Below are 16727 nucleotides of genomic sequence, written 5' to 3'. Positions count from 1 at the left end.
TATACACCTCAATCAGATCGCCTTGCAGGTGCCTAGTCTACAGAAGCGGCAATTTGCAGAAATTTAAACCTTTCTTCATAAGAGCACTCCTTTGTTCCCTTCACCAGTATTGTTGCCCTTTTCTGTACTCTTTCTAGCAACTCTACATGCTTCCTAAAATGAGGCTTCCAGACCTGTACACAGCAGTCAAGGTGTGACCTGACCATTGCCTTATAGAAGGGGATAATCACCTCCTTATCCCTGCTTGCAAAATTCCTGTATTAGGGGAGCAAGAGCATAAAATAAAAACATTACACCTGCAGCAGCTTGTGAAGTTGGTATAAACCACAATAGTTAGTGCCTCATGTGGTTTCCTCCACATGTGCATTCTTCAATCAGTGCTGAAAAGGGTAAATCAAGTCCATCAGACCACACGACCTGTCTCCAACTTTCTTCCATCTATCCACTGCATTCCTAGCATCAACCCAGTTGGTGTCCGAGATCAGTGTCTTTCGTGGTCTCTTATTTCTGTATGACATTCTTTGCAAGTTTTTTGCACAGCATAATTATACTTGCCTTGTGATGTTCCTGCATTAAATGCATTATAGTGGAGAAAACTACATATGACTGAAGATCATTCGTTAGCTACCGTCTTCTCTCTCACTCCGCATACCTTTCACACACATAATTTGTAGTACCAAATGCTTATATAATCAGTGTTTCTCAGACCAACAGTTTGTTGACAAGAGGAAGTTGTTGTTGTTGTTGGTTTGGTTTTTAATGGCGCATCGGCAGCTAAGGCCATAATGCGCCAAGTCAAATTTAAGATGCTACTAAACATTTTGGTAGCCAAGGCTACCACGTCAAGCAATTAATTTTACGTAAAAAAGGTACAATTAAAAGCATAAAAACTTAGATCTTTGTATAAAAATTAAAAGCTTGTAAAAAGTTAAAGACGTCGGACATATTGTCTCTGTCACCTATAATCTGACTGAGTGTAAATGGCTCAGTCACATTATTAAAAGCGGTAAAATACAAGCGTCGTGCTTCTCTAAAAACAGGACATTCTATTAAAATATGACTAACAGTTAAAATAACATTACATATCTCGCACATAGGTGGGTCATCCGCCCTCAGCAAGTAGGAATGGGTTAGATGACTATGACCTATGCGGAGCCAAGCAAGAACAACTTCCTCTCTTCGGACCCTGCGTAGACTGGACTGCCATTGCATAATTACAGGCTTAATGCGATGTAATTTATTTGTGGCCTGTCTGTGCCAAGAATCTTGCCATTGGGAGAGTAAATCAGAATGTATTATTTGCCTGTAGTCTGTACAGGGGACTGACAGGCAATGCTTATCCAGGGAAATGGCTGATTTGGCAGCGGTATCAGCTAATTCATTTCCCCGGATCCCAATGTGGCTTGGGATCCGGGGAAATGAATCCAGCAAAAGTGAATATCAAATTCTAATTCTACGACAGAAAAAAAGAATCTTCCGGATCCTGGACAGGATCAGATGAGGGTTATACCTCACCGATACTAGAGCCTGTAATACGCTCAATGAATCACAATAAATCATATACCTCTGGTAGTCGCGATTTTTAATGTTATCTAGGGCTGATTGTATTGCATGCAACTCTGCAGTATAAATGCTAGTTTCTTGTGGGATCTTATAGGATAATGTTTTGTGAGGGAACACAACAGCAGATCCCACATGACATTCTAACTTTGAGCCATCTGTATAGATTGGCAGAAAGTCAGAATACTGCTGTCTATGTGATGCAAAGAGTTGCTGGTAGACAGATGGCAGTGTAGTAGCCTTCTCCCAGATCTTAAGGGAGAAGTCGCAAGTTGGAAAATAAGCATGCCAGGGTGAAAAGAATTGCCTTGGTGACTGGGCAACGTTGTCTACTGTCAAGTTTAGCTCATTCAGCAGCCCTTGAATGCGAATACCAAAAGGTTTATTGGCAGTCCGACGGGTGTTGTAGAGGTTTACCCAGCACAGCTCAAAAATGGATGGCCATGGGATGATCGGGCAGGGATTTTAATTTGAAGGCGTACTGTAAGGACAACTGCTTACGTCGAAGAGACAGAGATGGTTCATTTGCTTCAACGTAAAGGCTTTGGATTTGATTTGAACTACTGCATTGAAATACAATTACCTTTAAATTATGTAATTTATTCTGATATAAATTATGTAACAATTAGCTGTTATTCTGTTATACAGTGTCTACACTTAAAGCCCCAGTTATATGTAATATTTTTAGGAGAGCAGGGGAGTATAATAGTGATATATATTTAGAGAATTAAAATTAGATGAGTTTGTTATTGAATTAAATAACTAATTGCGAAGGAAAAATTCTGGAAGCTACTTACCTGACTAGGCTGAATAATGAAGTGTTCATATGAATGCAACATGTGGATGAAACGATTAAGAAAAATCTCCCGAATAGCATTGTTCAGAACAAGGACATCAACATACTCTTGTGTTCCTTTTAAGTGTCTAGATCTTCCCATTCCACTGCCATCACTATCCATTCTTTTAGGCCTTGTTAAATCTTCCACAGATGTAATGACACCTAATTGTGAATTACATATTTTTTGTGCATGAGGTTTTTACTTAGAACGTGTCAATCCTTTGACACGTTCTAAGTAACAACCTCAAGTTAAAACAATAAATACAAGTATTTATAAACTCTGACCTTGAATGGTTGACTACCTTCTGTGAATAATTTTCTGAAGGTAGTCAACCGTTCAAGGCAGAGGGATAAATAGGATGGCCAGACAAAATTTAAAAAAATAGTCCAAGTTTATGTATTATGTTCCATTAATAATTTCCAAAAACTAAGTTTTTTGTCTTACATATTTCTTAAACTGTGTCTCACTGTTTCTATGTATTTTCAATGTATAAAATCATTCATTTTGCAAGACATTCGATACCAGTTCAAAGTGTATTACTTATTAGTACAGTAGTATGCATTTAAAAACATATTGGACAATTGCAATAGCCATAGCTGAAGCAACATTCAAACCCACAATATTTGTGTCTTAGGCAAGTATGTTATCACTGAACCCATCCAGGAGAACAGGTTAACATTTTGGCTTAATGCTGGTGACTATCATTCTGTGGATTTTATAGCAATCAAAATTTCAGAAGTCTTCTCAAATTAATTCTAATAATAGATTAAACGACACTGCATGCCTCAAATCTTTTACAGGCTTTGTTTGTTTGTTTTGGGTCTTTTTGTGCATCAGCAACTAAGTAAAGCTTGAAAACTGAAAAGCCCAAGACAAAAGGGTCAAATGTTTTGATATTTGACATAGATAAATCCAAGACCAAGGAGGAAATAATGGCAGAGATTTATACTAAGATTTATACAATAGTACATAACAAAGGACAAACTAGACTCAAGAGTTTCAGTTGAAATACTCTGCCAAATCCAGATACAATTAATCATGTAAATAGATTGCAGAGTTCTCCTATAATCTGGCAAATAATTACAAAGCAAGAGAAAATCTCCATAGGTATGGAGAACATTTCCCTATACCAAAGTGCTATGGATGCACAAGGTTCACACATACTTCACACACCTGTAGCTAAAAAGAAAATACCTGTGAAAATCATTGTGCTGTTAAAGACCATGACTATAATCAATGTAAAAAATCCCATGAGGCCAAATGAATCAACTGCAAATCTGCTGGGCTTGCTTTCACTCATTCAGTGCAGGACACCAAGAGCCCAGTCTATATAAAAGCAGTCAAGCAATTGAAAGAGAAAATTGATTATGGACAGAACCCATAATTAGCAACAATACTAGGTATTGAAATTGCTTCAGCTTAATGCCCAATGAGCCCATACCATTGTAGACCAGTTAAAACTGGTCACAGGAGATCAACAAACAGACATTGCCTGTAAAATGGGCATAGGAGCCCTACACCCATTTTGAATTTGAAAGTGTCTGCAATTCTGCCCAGACACGATAGGAGGGAGTATATGATGAGAGCCTTGTCGATCAATTCGGCCCTGGAAAGATTGTGCAAGGCTCAACGGGTAGAATTTTTTTTCAGCCTGGACTGTACTTGTTAACAGGAGAGATTGCTTCTACAGGGATGGGATACACTTAAATAGAAAGAGTGCAAGAATATTTGCTGATGCTATCGAGGCAGTGTTAGGTGGGTCGGAAAACTGCTAGATTGGGGGGAGACAAAGACGAATAGATTAACAGTAGCCACTGGTAGAGGTGAAAGAGATTCTTGCACTGCTTCTATTGGAATGAGCAGAAGCCTGAAAAACAAGATGCAGGATATTTCAGAGACTGCCGGGAGTCATTGCGGTACAAGTAAACACATGGGTTGTCTTAGGGTAGCTAAGACTAGAAATAGGTGCATGTATACTTGCGTGTACACGAATGCTACGAGTTTAGTAAATAAATTTGATGAATTTGAGGTATTGCTCAAAACATCAAAGGCAGATATTGTTGGGATATCAGAGACGTGGTGTCACACAGATATAAGGAATGCAGAACTGGAATTTGGGGAGTACAACATCTACAGAAAGGATAGACTGGATAGGAAGGGAGGAGGGGTTATGCTATTAGTTAAGAAATACATAAAATCCAAGGAAGTGAAGCCAGTGGACATCGTTGGACAGTGCAGTGTCTAGTCAGATTGGTGTGACATAAGCATTGGGAGATCAAAATTGAGAGTAGGAGTGTGCTATAGGCCTAATGACTCTGATGAGTATAATAAGAAACTGTACAGGGAAATAGTGGGCCAGTAAATCAGAGAGTCTTATAACGGGAGATTTTAATTTCCCAGATATTGACTGGAATTTGGGGGCTGATCACTCACACACTAGCAAGGCTTTTGTGCATTTATTGGATGATTGTTTTCTACATCAGCATGTTCAGAAGGCAACTAGAGGGAAGAATACTCTTGATTTGATTATCAGCAGTGATTCTTCATGCATTAAGAATCTGCAGATAAATGAACCACTAGGTGGCAGTGATCACAGTGTGCTGAAGTGGGATTTACTCAAAGAGGTAACTACCATTAGGGGTAAAGGAAAGGGTTATTGCTTTCGTAAAGGCAACTACGATGGACTGGGACAGTATTTAAATTCTATACAGTGGGACCAACTGATGATGTTACCAACAGCAAATGCAAAATGGGAAGCATTCAAAGAACTTATCTTGGAAGCTACTAGGCTTTACATACCAACTAAGAAATATTGTTCAAGGTTTAGGCCTAAATGGATGTCAGATGAACTGATGAGGCATATGGCAGAGAAGAAACATGCATGGGATACATACAAATTAACACATGACACAGAAGCCTATGATAGATACAAGTTGATCTGTAACCAAGTTACAAAGGAGGTTAGGCAGGCGAAGGCAGATTACGAGAAATCTCTGGCAAGGGATGCAAAGAAAAACAGCAAAGAGTTCTTTACTTATGTAAACTCTAGAAGGAAGGGGATGAAACAGATTGGTCCACTTGATATCGATGGGTCAACTGTTGATGATCCTGCTCAGGTAGCTAACAAACTAAATGAATATTTTGCATCGACATTCACACATGAGGAGTTATTTAGTGAGGGGAAAGCCAGAGGTGTATGCAACTCTAGCAGTAAGCTAGAGAATCTTGTAATAACTGAGAGTAAAGTGGAGGAGAAATTATTGAAGATAAACACAAGAAAGGCACCCGAGGTGGATGGGATCTATCCAGTTATATTAAAGGAGGCAGCAAAGGAAGTAAGCAAGCCCTTAGCCATAATTATGAGAGCTTCCTTGGACTCAGGGGAGGTACCCACAGACTGGAGATGTGCAAATGTCACCCCGATTCACAAAGGAGGATCAAAGGCTGACACAAGTAATTATAGATCTGTGAGTTTAACTTCTGTTCCAGGAAAATTAATGGAGGCACTGTTTAAAGAAGCACTGCAGGATCATTTAGACAAGACTTCAGCTTTAGCTCAGACACAGCATGGTTTTGTTAAGGGGAAGTCTTGCCTGACCAATTTGATTGGATACTATGATGCAGTCACAAAGGAACTGGATGCAGGGAATAACTTTGATATTATATACTTGGATCTTAGAAAGGCTTTTGATACTGTTGCACATGGAAGACTGCTGCACAAATTGGAGCAGTGTGGCATTGGAGGCAAATTGCTGCTGTGGATAAAGGGGTGGCTGAGGGGGAAAAGACAGAGAGTGGTAATCAATGGACACTGTTCGTCATGGACTAATGTTATTAGTGGAGTCCCTCAGGGCCCAGTGTTGGGTCCATTGTTTTCTGTATTCATAAATGATATTGATGAGGGTATATCAAGCTTAATGTCGAAGTTTGCAGACGATACAAAGGTAGGCAGGATTGTCAAGGACACTACTGACACTATGCTTTGGTTCTTGAGGTTGTCACAGACATTCTCTCAGATATGCCAGACAAGCTGTACTTGCTACCTGGGAGTCTAAAACGCTGATGGAACTGATATTCGGGTGACACTCAAGTCAAGTGGACCCAATTTCGGCGAAGTCCGGACGGTCTGTGACAGCCAAATCCTCTGCTTGCACCTTCACGATGGTGGGACTGTTAGTAATCCTGGGTATAACCTCCATGCACAAGCACATGGTGGGTGACCACCCAGGTGTGAACCAACGTAAGCAGGGTTCGAGGTGTGGCGCCCACACCACATGGAGGAACGCCGCCCCTCTATGTTACCAGGCAGTACTAGGTGGTAGATGACTCTCATCAACTGGCGAAATACCACCACTTTGCTTATTGGAGGCTTGAAGTGGTGGAACCCATGTTTAGTCTCTAGAGCTAAGTTCCGGCCAACCCTTCCCTATCTCTTCCATCATGCAGTATGATTGATGACTTTTGAGGTTATGATGAACGTCGTGGTGAGATCCAATATTCCTTACATTTCGAGGGTACAGCTCTAAAACGGTGTTCGCAGGCCGGCCGCTAGTTAGTACACGGGACTGAACCTATTGGTAACTCTCTAGGAGGCTTCCGGATCAGCTAGTGTATAATCTTGCTACCTCTACTCTGCCAGATAGTGCTGGAGGGAGTCCGAGTAGTGTGTATGCTGGGAGCATTGTCGAGGCCACGTTATGTCAAGGATCTGGGTATATTCTTATCACATGTACGCCATATCCAAAAATTTCATTACTTCATACAGCATGTCCCACCCACTTTTTCTTACTATTGAATACACCATGAATTATCAAACTAATAGAACAAGCTTATCTGCGAAAAGATCTAAACCTCCCAAATACTTCCTAATTCATTTTACAAATATACGTCATCTCAATTCTAATCTCAACGATGTCCATTTCCACTTGCAGTCTGCCAAACCACATGTACTTTTTCTGACAGAATCTCAGTTATCGGTTGATTCAACTACTGCTCATCTCAGATGCCCAAATTATTCGCTGTATGATTCCTTTCGCCTCAAAGGTGGTACTTGTGCATATGTCCGTTCTGATATTCCCTGTCAGAGACTTGGCAATTTGGAATCTCCTCTCTTCGATCTTCTGTGGCTTAAAATCTCTCTACCTCATTGTGTCAAATCCATCTGTTGTCTCTACCGCTCTCCCAACTCCACTAATCACTTGGAGCTCTTTGACTTCCTCTCGTTGCAACTTGACTTTCTCCAGTCCAACTTTCCTAACAGTGAGGTAATTTTCCTTGGTGATTTTAACGTTCACAACTCCAGCTGGCTTCCGTTTTCTAGTCACACTGACCTAGCAGGTCGAGATGCTGAGGCTTTTGCAATTACTAATGACCTAGCACAGATTGTTCATTTACCTACAAGAATACCGGACAATCCGAATCATACAGCCAATACGCTTGATCTTTTTCTCACAAACAACCCTTCTAAGTACACGGTCGAAGTGAGAGGTCCTTTAGACACTTCAGATCACAACTTGGTGATTGTCTCTTCTCCAATGGAACCTTTATCTCATGGCTATTCCCAACCTCGTGTTGTTTGGCATTACAAGAATGCAAAATGGGATGACCTGCGTGACTTCTTTTCCTTGGTCGGATTACTGTTTCAAAACTTCTGATGTCAACGTTTGCTCAGATCGTGTCAGTGAAATTATTCTTGCAGGAATGGAATCCTTTATCCCACACTCCACTTTAAAATCTCATCCTTTATCTAAACCTTGGTTTTCCAATAAATGTGCTTAGGCTGTTCAAGAGAAGAATGTTGCATATCGTAATTGGCTTGTTTCTAACTCTTCAGTTTCATTTTCTGCCTACACCAAAGCTTGCAACAATTGTAAAGCAGTTATTAATCAGTCCAAACTAGAGTTTGAACAGGCTAAGAGTAGAAAACTTGCTTCTTGCCCTAATGGTAGCCGAGCATTCTGGTCTCTTGCCAAAGCTATTGGCCGCAACTTTTGCCCATCTCTGCTTACACCTCTGTCCAAACCAGATGGTTCTGTTGTCACTTCAGCCAAGGATAAAGCTGACCTGCTAGCATCCCATTTTTCTTTCAACTCATGCATTAACGACCTTGGTAAAACACCTCCCACTATTCCCAACACGCTCCATTCAATGCCTCCTGTGGTCTTCCGTCAAAAGGATATCAGAAGGATTTTGATGAATCTTGATGCTAAGAAAGCTCCAGGTCCTGATGGTATTTCTCCACTTGTTCTCAAAATCTGTGCTCCTGAACTTACTCCTATTCTTTGCCGCCTTTTTTCACTTTCTTATTCCAAAGGTGTTTTTCCTTCTGCTTGGAAATTTGCTCATATCCAGCCAGTTCCTAAAAAGGGTGACAAATCCCTCCCATCCAATTATCGTCCCATTGCAATTACTTCTACTCTTTCTAAAGTAATGGAGAAATCAATTGACCACCAACTCTTAAACTACCTAGAAACCTTCAGTCTGATCAACGATCACCAGTATGGATTCCGCCAGTGTCGATCCACTGGTGATATCCTGGCTTATGTTACCCATTTATGGACTACTTCAATGGAAAGGTTCGGTGAACCACAAGTAGTTGCTCTTGACATCTCAAAGGCTTTTGATCGTGTTTGGCATAAAGGTCTTCTAAACAAGCTTCCATCTTATGGTTTGCCAACTGTTTTTAGTAATTGGTTATCCAGTTTTCTCTCTGATCGCTCACTGAGGGTCATGGTAGATGGCTCTTTGTCTTCTAACTTCTCCACTAATGCTGGTGTCCCCCAAGGTTCAGTTCTTTCCCCCACTCTTTTCCTCTTGTATATCAATGACCTTCTTCCATTGACTGGAAATCCTATCCATAGTTTTGCCGATGATAGCACATTGCATTCAACTTTCCGTTTTGAGAAATCTTGTCCTGCTCAATCAGCTTCAACTTCTCGAAAATCTGCTACCAATTCCTTAAATGCCGATCTTCAGGTAATTCTCCAGTGGGGCAAAGACAACTTAGTTGATTTCAACCCTTCTAAAACTCAGTCTTGTCTTATATCTCGCAAAAAGGATTCTTCTGCTCCTATGCTTATCTTTAGTGACACTCCAATTTCTAGGCAAAAGGATATATCTCTTTTGGGGATTACCCTGACTTCTAATCTCTCTTGGCACAAGCACATTACAAATATTGCTTCCTCTGCATCTAAAAAACTTGGTTTTCTCTTTTGCTCTTGGCGTTACTTTTCTTCCAAACAGCTGCTCACTCTGTATAAATCGCAAATCCGCCCTGCCATGTAATATTGTTCCCACATTTGGGGTGGTGCCCCCAAAACCTCTCTCAGGCTTCTTGATTCCATTCAGAAGAGGGCAGTTAGGTTAATTAATGACTCATCTCTAACAGAGTCTCTCCACTCGCTTTCTCATAGACGCACCGTTTCTGCTACTTGCCTCTTTTACAGATACTTCCATGGGCACTGTTCTTCTGAATTGGCTTCTATAATTCCCGCTCTCTCTTTCAAAACAGTCCGAACACGTGCCACCACCAGCCAACATCCATTTACTGTCCAACTTAAAACCCACAGAACCAACTTTTCATCTTCCTCATTTATTCATTCAACTGCCGTTTTCTGGAACAACCTTCCTTCATACGTATTTCCTGAAAATTACAATCTGCAGAAGTTCAAGTCCAATGTCAACAAATATCTTCTTTCGTCTTCTCAACCTCCAACCCAAGCATGGTACTAAGTACTATAGGTTCTAATACCTCTCGTGTTTGGGGTTCACATAAAAAAAAAAAAAAAAAAAAATGCTGCCGCAACAGGATTTGGAAAGGTTGAGCAGATGGACTGAGAGGTGGCAAATGAAGTTTAACATTGACAAATGTAGAGTACTACACATGGGAAACAGCAACCCCAGATCAATGTATCAACTCTGTGGTACTACACTGACAGTGGTAGAGAATAAAAAGGACCTGGGGGTAATTGTGCAGGCAGATATGAAGTTTTCTGAGCAGTGCAGACGGTCTGCAAGAGTAGCTCATGGTGTCTTGTCAATGATATACAGGAATTTTTCTAGCAGGGATAAGAAGGTGATTATTCCCTTGTATAAGGCAATGGTCAAGCCACACCTAGAGTACTGTATACAGGTCTGGAGGCCTCATTTCAAGAAGGATGTAGAGCTGCTGGAATGAGTACAGAGAAGAGCAACAAGATTAGTGAATGGAACAAAGGGGTGCTCTTATGAAGAAAGGCTTAAGTTTTGCAAATTACAGTGTCTGGAGACTAGGCACCAGCGAGGTGATCTGATAGAGGTGTATAAAGCCTTGAATGGTTTGAGCATGCTCAATGCTGATGGGATTCTTCCTCTCGCTCAGAATAATCACCTGAGAGGGCATAAATTCTAATTGAGGAAAGACAGATGTAGGATAGACGTGCAGAAATTTGCCTTTAGCCAGCGGGTGGTTGGTTGGTGGAACAGCCTTCCATCCCTTGTCGTGGAAGTTGATAGCCTAAATAAGTTTAAGGCTCAGCTGGACAGATATTTTGAACGAACAGAGGGGTGAAGTGGAAGTGGTTTTTTTTTTTTTTTTTGGCTGATGCTGCATAAGCTTGCTTTCTTGCATCAAATGCCTCTACTAATGCTAATGGGGGACAGGGTTCAGGGATACTCAATAACTTACAGAATATGAAGGCTCCACAGACATTAATGTAGGCTGTAATTGTCAGCAGAAATACCAAACTTAGAGTTACAAAAGTCAACAGCCTATATACACCACTAGCTACTTATGTCCATATAGTTTCTCCCCATGGATCCTTCCAAGTTCTCATTATGCTCCCAGCCGAAAGAAAATATTGCCCCTTCCATCCAATACTTAACAACCACTAAATTTGCTACCAGCTGGCAAAATTCTTGTATCAATTGTATCTTGAGCTACAAACCTATTTAGCTAGAAATGGTCATTCAAAAAGGCTATCTAAATTTTGTACTATCTACTAATCTCTTCTTGCTGCACTTTTAACCTATTTATGGGGCAGTTAAGATTATTATATTAATAAACAGAGGTTTGTTTTGTTTCTGATGCAAAATCACATTTTCCATTTGCAAAGAATTTATTTCATAGTACATTCAGCCAACAACATTATCAAACTACCAAAACTGCAAGCTATCGTGCATTACGCATACTTCCTTATTCTCCACATATTGCGCACTTCCTTAGAAAGTGCTCCCAGTATACTGGATGAACGTTTTCTAAATGCAAAGCAACTTTTGTCATCAAATAAAAATCCTTCATTTCTACACAAGGCACTCATTGGTACAGAGTAGAGATTTATAAAAGAAATAGTGAATCACTTATTTTAAAGTATTTTTTGTCGTACACACTGTTCTACACAGTCAGTGAGACTATGCAGGGTACTCACTGAATAGTCACACTGACTGTGTAGAACAGTCAGTCAGTCAGTCAGTGAATGAGACTATGCAGGGTACTCTGCTACTGCTTGCCCAGACACTTTAATGCCTGCCATTTATCTGCTGAAATCTGGAAACTGTTGAAAATTCTCTTGCACAGTTTGCTGAAAATGTTAATCGTGCGCTCTTGCTCTCTCTCAGAGAAGAAAATACTGGATGCCCATAGCACAAAAAGATTTCATAAACCTCCAAATTCTTTAAGCCTATAAAAAAAAAAAAAAAAAGCAGAATAAAAAATAAACTAGTTTTTTTTTTTTCTATACTTGAATAATTAATACCTTTCTCATGCAAAATCTTACACACTTTTTTATTTTTATCAGTTAGGTCTATATGTTTATAGAGGGGGTCCTTGTTATTCGAGGATAATTGGTTCCAGAAAATTTTCATAATGTGTATTATGTACTTTTACATAGTAAAAAATGGATTGAAGGAACTGAAAAATGAGATAATTATTTTATAGTACATCATTCCCTTTTCTCGTCGATTTAACCTGAGAATACCAAATCATATTCTCTGCCTTGCTTTCGATATCTCCTCCTTCATTATTTAGGATGGTATTTCCGGGATCTCAAGGGAATACATGATATTGATTACTCATTCTCCACTTCTTTTACGATGTATAACTTCTAATTTAACATCTAAACCATAACTTCTGCGTTTTTTTACCCCATGATGTTTTATCACCAGTACTTTGAATGCATGATTAATAAAAATAAGTAAACTAAGAATTTTTTTAACATAAAAATTATCGAAAATATCAGACATATCTACTACAAGCAACAGTAAACAAGAATTTGACCATAGGTAGAGGAGTCAAGTTGACAGGACTCTTGCAGGAAGAGCAGGACAGAAACAGAAATAGTCAAGTGTGAAGTGGGGGGTTCGTCGCAAGTCAAAACAAAGTACAGGAACACCCCAACTTATGTAAGGGTTGCGTTCCGCAGAACACTACGTAAGTCGGGGAATTTCCCCCATGCTTGTGCAGCACTTGCAACTGTGCTCGCTGAATTGATTGAATCAAAAATGAAACGTTTGACGAACACGTAAATAGAATTATTTAATGTATTTATTCAATTTTTTTTATCTCATGCGTAGAACAAATTACAAAAGCATGCAATTTAAAAAAAAAATTTTAATTATAATATTACAAAAAAAGAGAGGAGACGGGCATAAAGTCAGTTAGTTTTACTTCTCGAGCATCATTGCAAGAATCGACGTCTTCAGCTGATAAGTATGTCGCTACAGAGCTTGAGGGCTGTGAAGATTTAGAAGGGGTCGGCCGCTCAACCTTACAAAAGAACATATTAATGGATGACTGGACGGTGGCTTTTTTCTTTTCATCGTAGATTACTTTGTAGCAGGCAAGCATATCATTCACCCCTCTGTTAACTTTTAAGGATCGTTAGCTGTCAGGATCCATCTTCTCAAACCTCACCATTGCCGATGCAATTTGATGAAATGCCATTGCCATCTCTCTCTCTGGTGATGAAGCATCTCAGCTCCTCATTGGTTCATCCTGAACTTCATCAGCATTTTCTTCTTTCACTATCACTGCCTGCAAGTCAAAAAGTTCTTCATTAGGTAATTCTTTCTCTTCATCCTTTATTAACTCCTCCACATCTTTAGCATCAACCTCCAACTGAAGTAGCTCTGTAACTTTATTATTATTATTTGGTTTTTAGTAGCATTAGCAACTAAGGCCATATTGCTCTGGGGATATGCGGTGGTCATTCCCTGACCTTTCCGCATCCTCCGTATTTGGTGGTCACGGGCTCCACCCCCGGTCTATTCAAGAAGCGTGCACTATGCACTGCTGCTTCTGCCCACCTGGCTACAGAGACGCCAGCTCTGCAACCTTTACAATCTTATCTGTAACCTCTTCATACGATTAGTCTTTTTCGAGTCGTTTGTAGCCTTTTACGTGCGGTGGGCATATTTTCTTCCATGCGCCATTTAAACAACTTTTAGTAATTTCCGCCCAGGCCTTATTAATGTTTAACGTGGTGTGGTAAATACTGAAAGATTTCCAAAAGTCTCTCAATGTAAAATATTCTCATCGTCTACTGCAGGCAATGCCTGAGCAAACATGCGTAAATAGTATGCTTTTAAATTCGAATAACGCCCTGATCCACAGGTTGGATGAGTGAAGTAGTGTTTGGCGGTAGAAACATGACTCTCACGTTCAAATTGAAATCATCTAGATGCGTAGCATGTCCATGTGCATTATCAAATAGAAGCAAAATCTTGAAAGGAACATCGTTGTCTTTACAATATTTTTAAACCTCGGGAATGAAGCAGCATTTAAACCAATCCTCAAAGAGAGAGATACTGTTAGCCACGCTCTCTGGTTCGATCGGAAATGCACGGTAGTGTGACTTTATTGATGCCCTTAAATGCATGAGGATTTCCGGAATGGTACACAAGCAGTGGTTTTAATCTGTAATCTCCCACTGCATCAGCCCCAAGCAAGAGTGTGGCCCTGTCTTTTGACGCCTTGAAATCTGGCATTGTATTTTCCTCTTTGGCAATGTATGTTCGATCCGGCATTTTTTTTTTCAATACAGAGCAGTCTCATCAACGTTATAAATTTGCTGCGTTGAATAGCCGCCTTCATCATAAATTTTTTCAAACACATCACAAAATTTCTCTGCAGCTGCAGAATCGGCACTGGCGACTTCACAGCATACTTCAACGTTCTGGAAACCAGCGCAATTCTTGAACCTATTACACCACTCGTTGCTTGCCACAAACTTGGGTTGGTGTTCACCGTACTTATCCTTAATATCTTCATAAATACTTGTTGCTTTTGCTTGAATGGTCATTAGACTCAGGGGCAGTTGCTTCTGAATCTGATTTTCCGTCACATTATTATCAGTTTTCCATTTTCGATATAGTATCTGAAAGCTGTTTTGTGATTGTTGATCTTAAGTGTATTGATCTTTTGATGTGTTCTTTTATACGCACACTGTCTTTTAAAATAGTACTCACAGTTGAAGCAGCAAGACCTAATTCCCATGCAATAGATGACAAACTTTGTCCTCCTTCGTACTTATTAATCATTTTCATCTTCATTTCTAAATCAATTTCGTTTTGTTTCCTGGCACTACCACCACTTGCAGTTTTCGTTGGTCACTTTCCCTTCATCATTGTAATACATAAATAGGAATGAAGATTTCAGTGAAGGGGAACACATTTCACCATACTTACGTAAAGTCAAATTTCCATAAGTCGGGGAGTTCCTAAACATAGATACTATTATTGCATATTTTTTGTTTTCGTATTTTTTTATGTATTACTTGCAACCTTGTAACTGCAGGGACTTGGATACTGGGGACCCCTGTACACTTCTCACTTGATGCTAATGTATGTATACAAAAAAAATACTGAATTAATAAATATTTACAAATTAATATAATTAAAATTGGCAAGAGCTTAAAATGCCGGCACTCATCTCATGATCTGTTTAGTTGAATGAATTATATAAAAAAAGGGGTGTGGGGAGGCCTCAAAATAAAGACTAAAATCTTGGATTAAAATTAAAAATTAAGCTCAGAGAAGGAAGAGGTGCACCACGTCATCCTCTAGTTGTCAGTTTTAAGTTTTAAAACTGTAAAGTTATGATTAAATGAGAATAAGGCCAATGGTCGTGAACGATGGACTTTCATTAAAAACATCTTCAGTTGGCACTAAGGAAATGAAGGATAGAGAATCAGCATGAACTTTTAAGTACTTGGAATGTTTTGCTGAACGCATGGTATTTTAATGTGCACGAGATTCCAAACTGAGGAAAGGGAAGCCAGATGTTTGATGTTGAGGACGTCAAGGTTGGTGTTAAGTTAGCACCATTCTATTATGAGAGTTTCATATTGAAGGAGCTTGTAGCTTGAATTTAATTTAATAATGGTAATTGCAGCATCAACTGAGGGGTTATGGTTGTGAGTATGCACGTGTTGAGAGAGCTCAGTGTTTCCTTGACGTGTTCAGAAACTACTGACATGGTAGTACGCCCATATATTTGCAGTAGTGGATGATCCAAATTTGTTGGTAGTACTCCCGATGTAACACGCGTTGCAATCTGACTGGTAATTGACTAGATAAACTATATTATTAATGTCTCCCATGTCGTTCGTATATGTGGGTTTCTTTGTATTTGTTAAAGGAAGTTCCTAATTTGTTATAAGTGGTATTTTACTTATAACAAATAAGTAAAATTAAGGCAATATCTGTGTTAGCGAAGACTTGATGTAAACGTCTGGTGATTTGACAATGGTAAGGGATGACAACATGATTATTTGAAATGTTAGGCTTTTTTATAACAGGATTGTTAGGATTATGAATTTTATCCTGGACTGCTAGAATAGTTTGTTGAATATTTCCTAGCTTTAAACTTTTCCGTGAGGTATTTTAACTCAAAAGCCAAATCATCTTGTGAATGGCATATTTTAAGGACTTGATTATAAAGAACAGAAAAGGATAGAGAATCAGTGTGAACCGATTCTCTATCCTTCATTTCCTTAGTGCCAACTGAAGATGTTTTTAATGAAAGTCCATCGTGCACGACTATTGGGCCTTATTCTCATTTAATCATAACTTTACAGTTTTATGTTTTAAAACTGACAACTAGAGGATGACGTGGTGCACCTCTTCCTCCTCTGGGCTTAATTTTAATTTTTAATTTTAACCCAAGATTTTTAACTTATGATTTTAGTTTTTAATCTGAGGCCTCCCCATACCCCCCTTTTTATATAATTTATACAACTAAATAGATCATGAGGCGAGTGCCGGTTTTATTTAAACCTTGATTAAATTGCATATTTTCCATCTTAACTTTCAGCATTTTAAACTTGCTATTTTTAATTATAGTAATTTGTAAAT

General features: G+C 39.3%; 1 protein-coding gene across 4 annotated transcripts in view; it reads right to left on the bottom strand.

The window, feature by feature from the left end:
• pns (DENN domain containing pinstripe) overlaps positions 1–16727 on the bottom strand; it is a 371641-nt gene that overhangs the window by 253970 nt on the left and 100944 nt on the right. For all 4 annotated transcript variants that reach the window (XM_090388148.1, XM_090388147.1, XM_090388145.1 and 1 more), the window contains exon 8: positions 2358–2560. In XM_090388148.1, the coding sequence (XP_090244274.1) occupies positions 2358–2560 (203 nt within the window). The remainder of the gene's footprint in view (positions 1–2357; positions 2561–16727) is intronic.

This window comes from Mastigoproctus giganteus, chromosome 13 (assembly GCF_048544385.1).
Source record: "Mastigoproctus giganteus isolate SK-2022 chromosome 13, ASM4854438v1, whole genome shotgun sequence".
Taxonomy (NCBI): domain Eukaryota; kingdom Metazoa; phylum Arthropoda; class Arachnida; order Uropygi; family Thelyphonidae; genus Mastigoproctus; species Mastigoproctus giganteus.
This window is presented reverse-complemented; position numbering and strand designations above follow the sequence as displayed.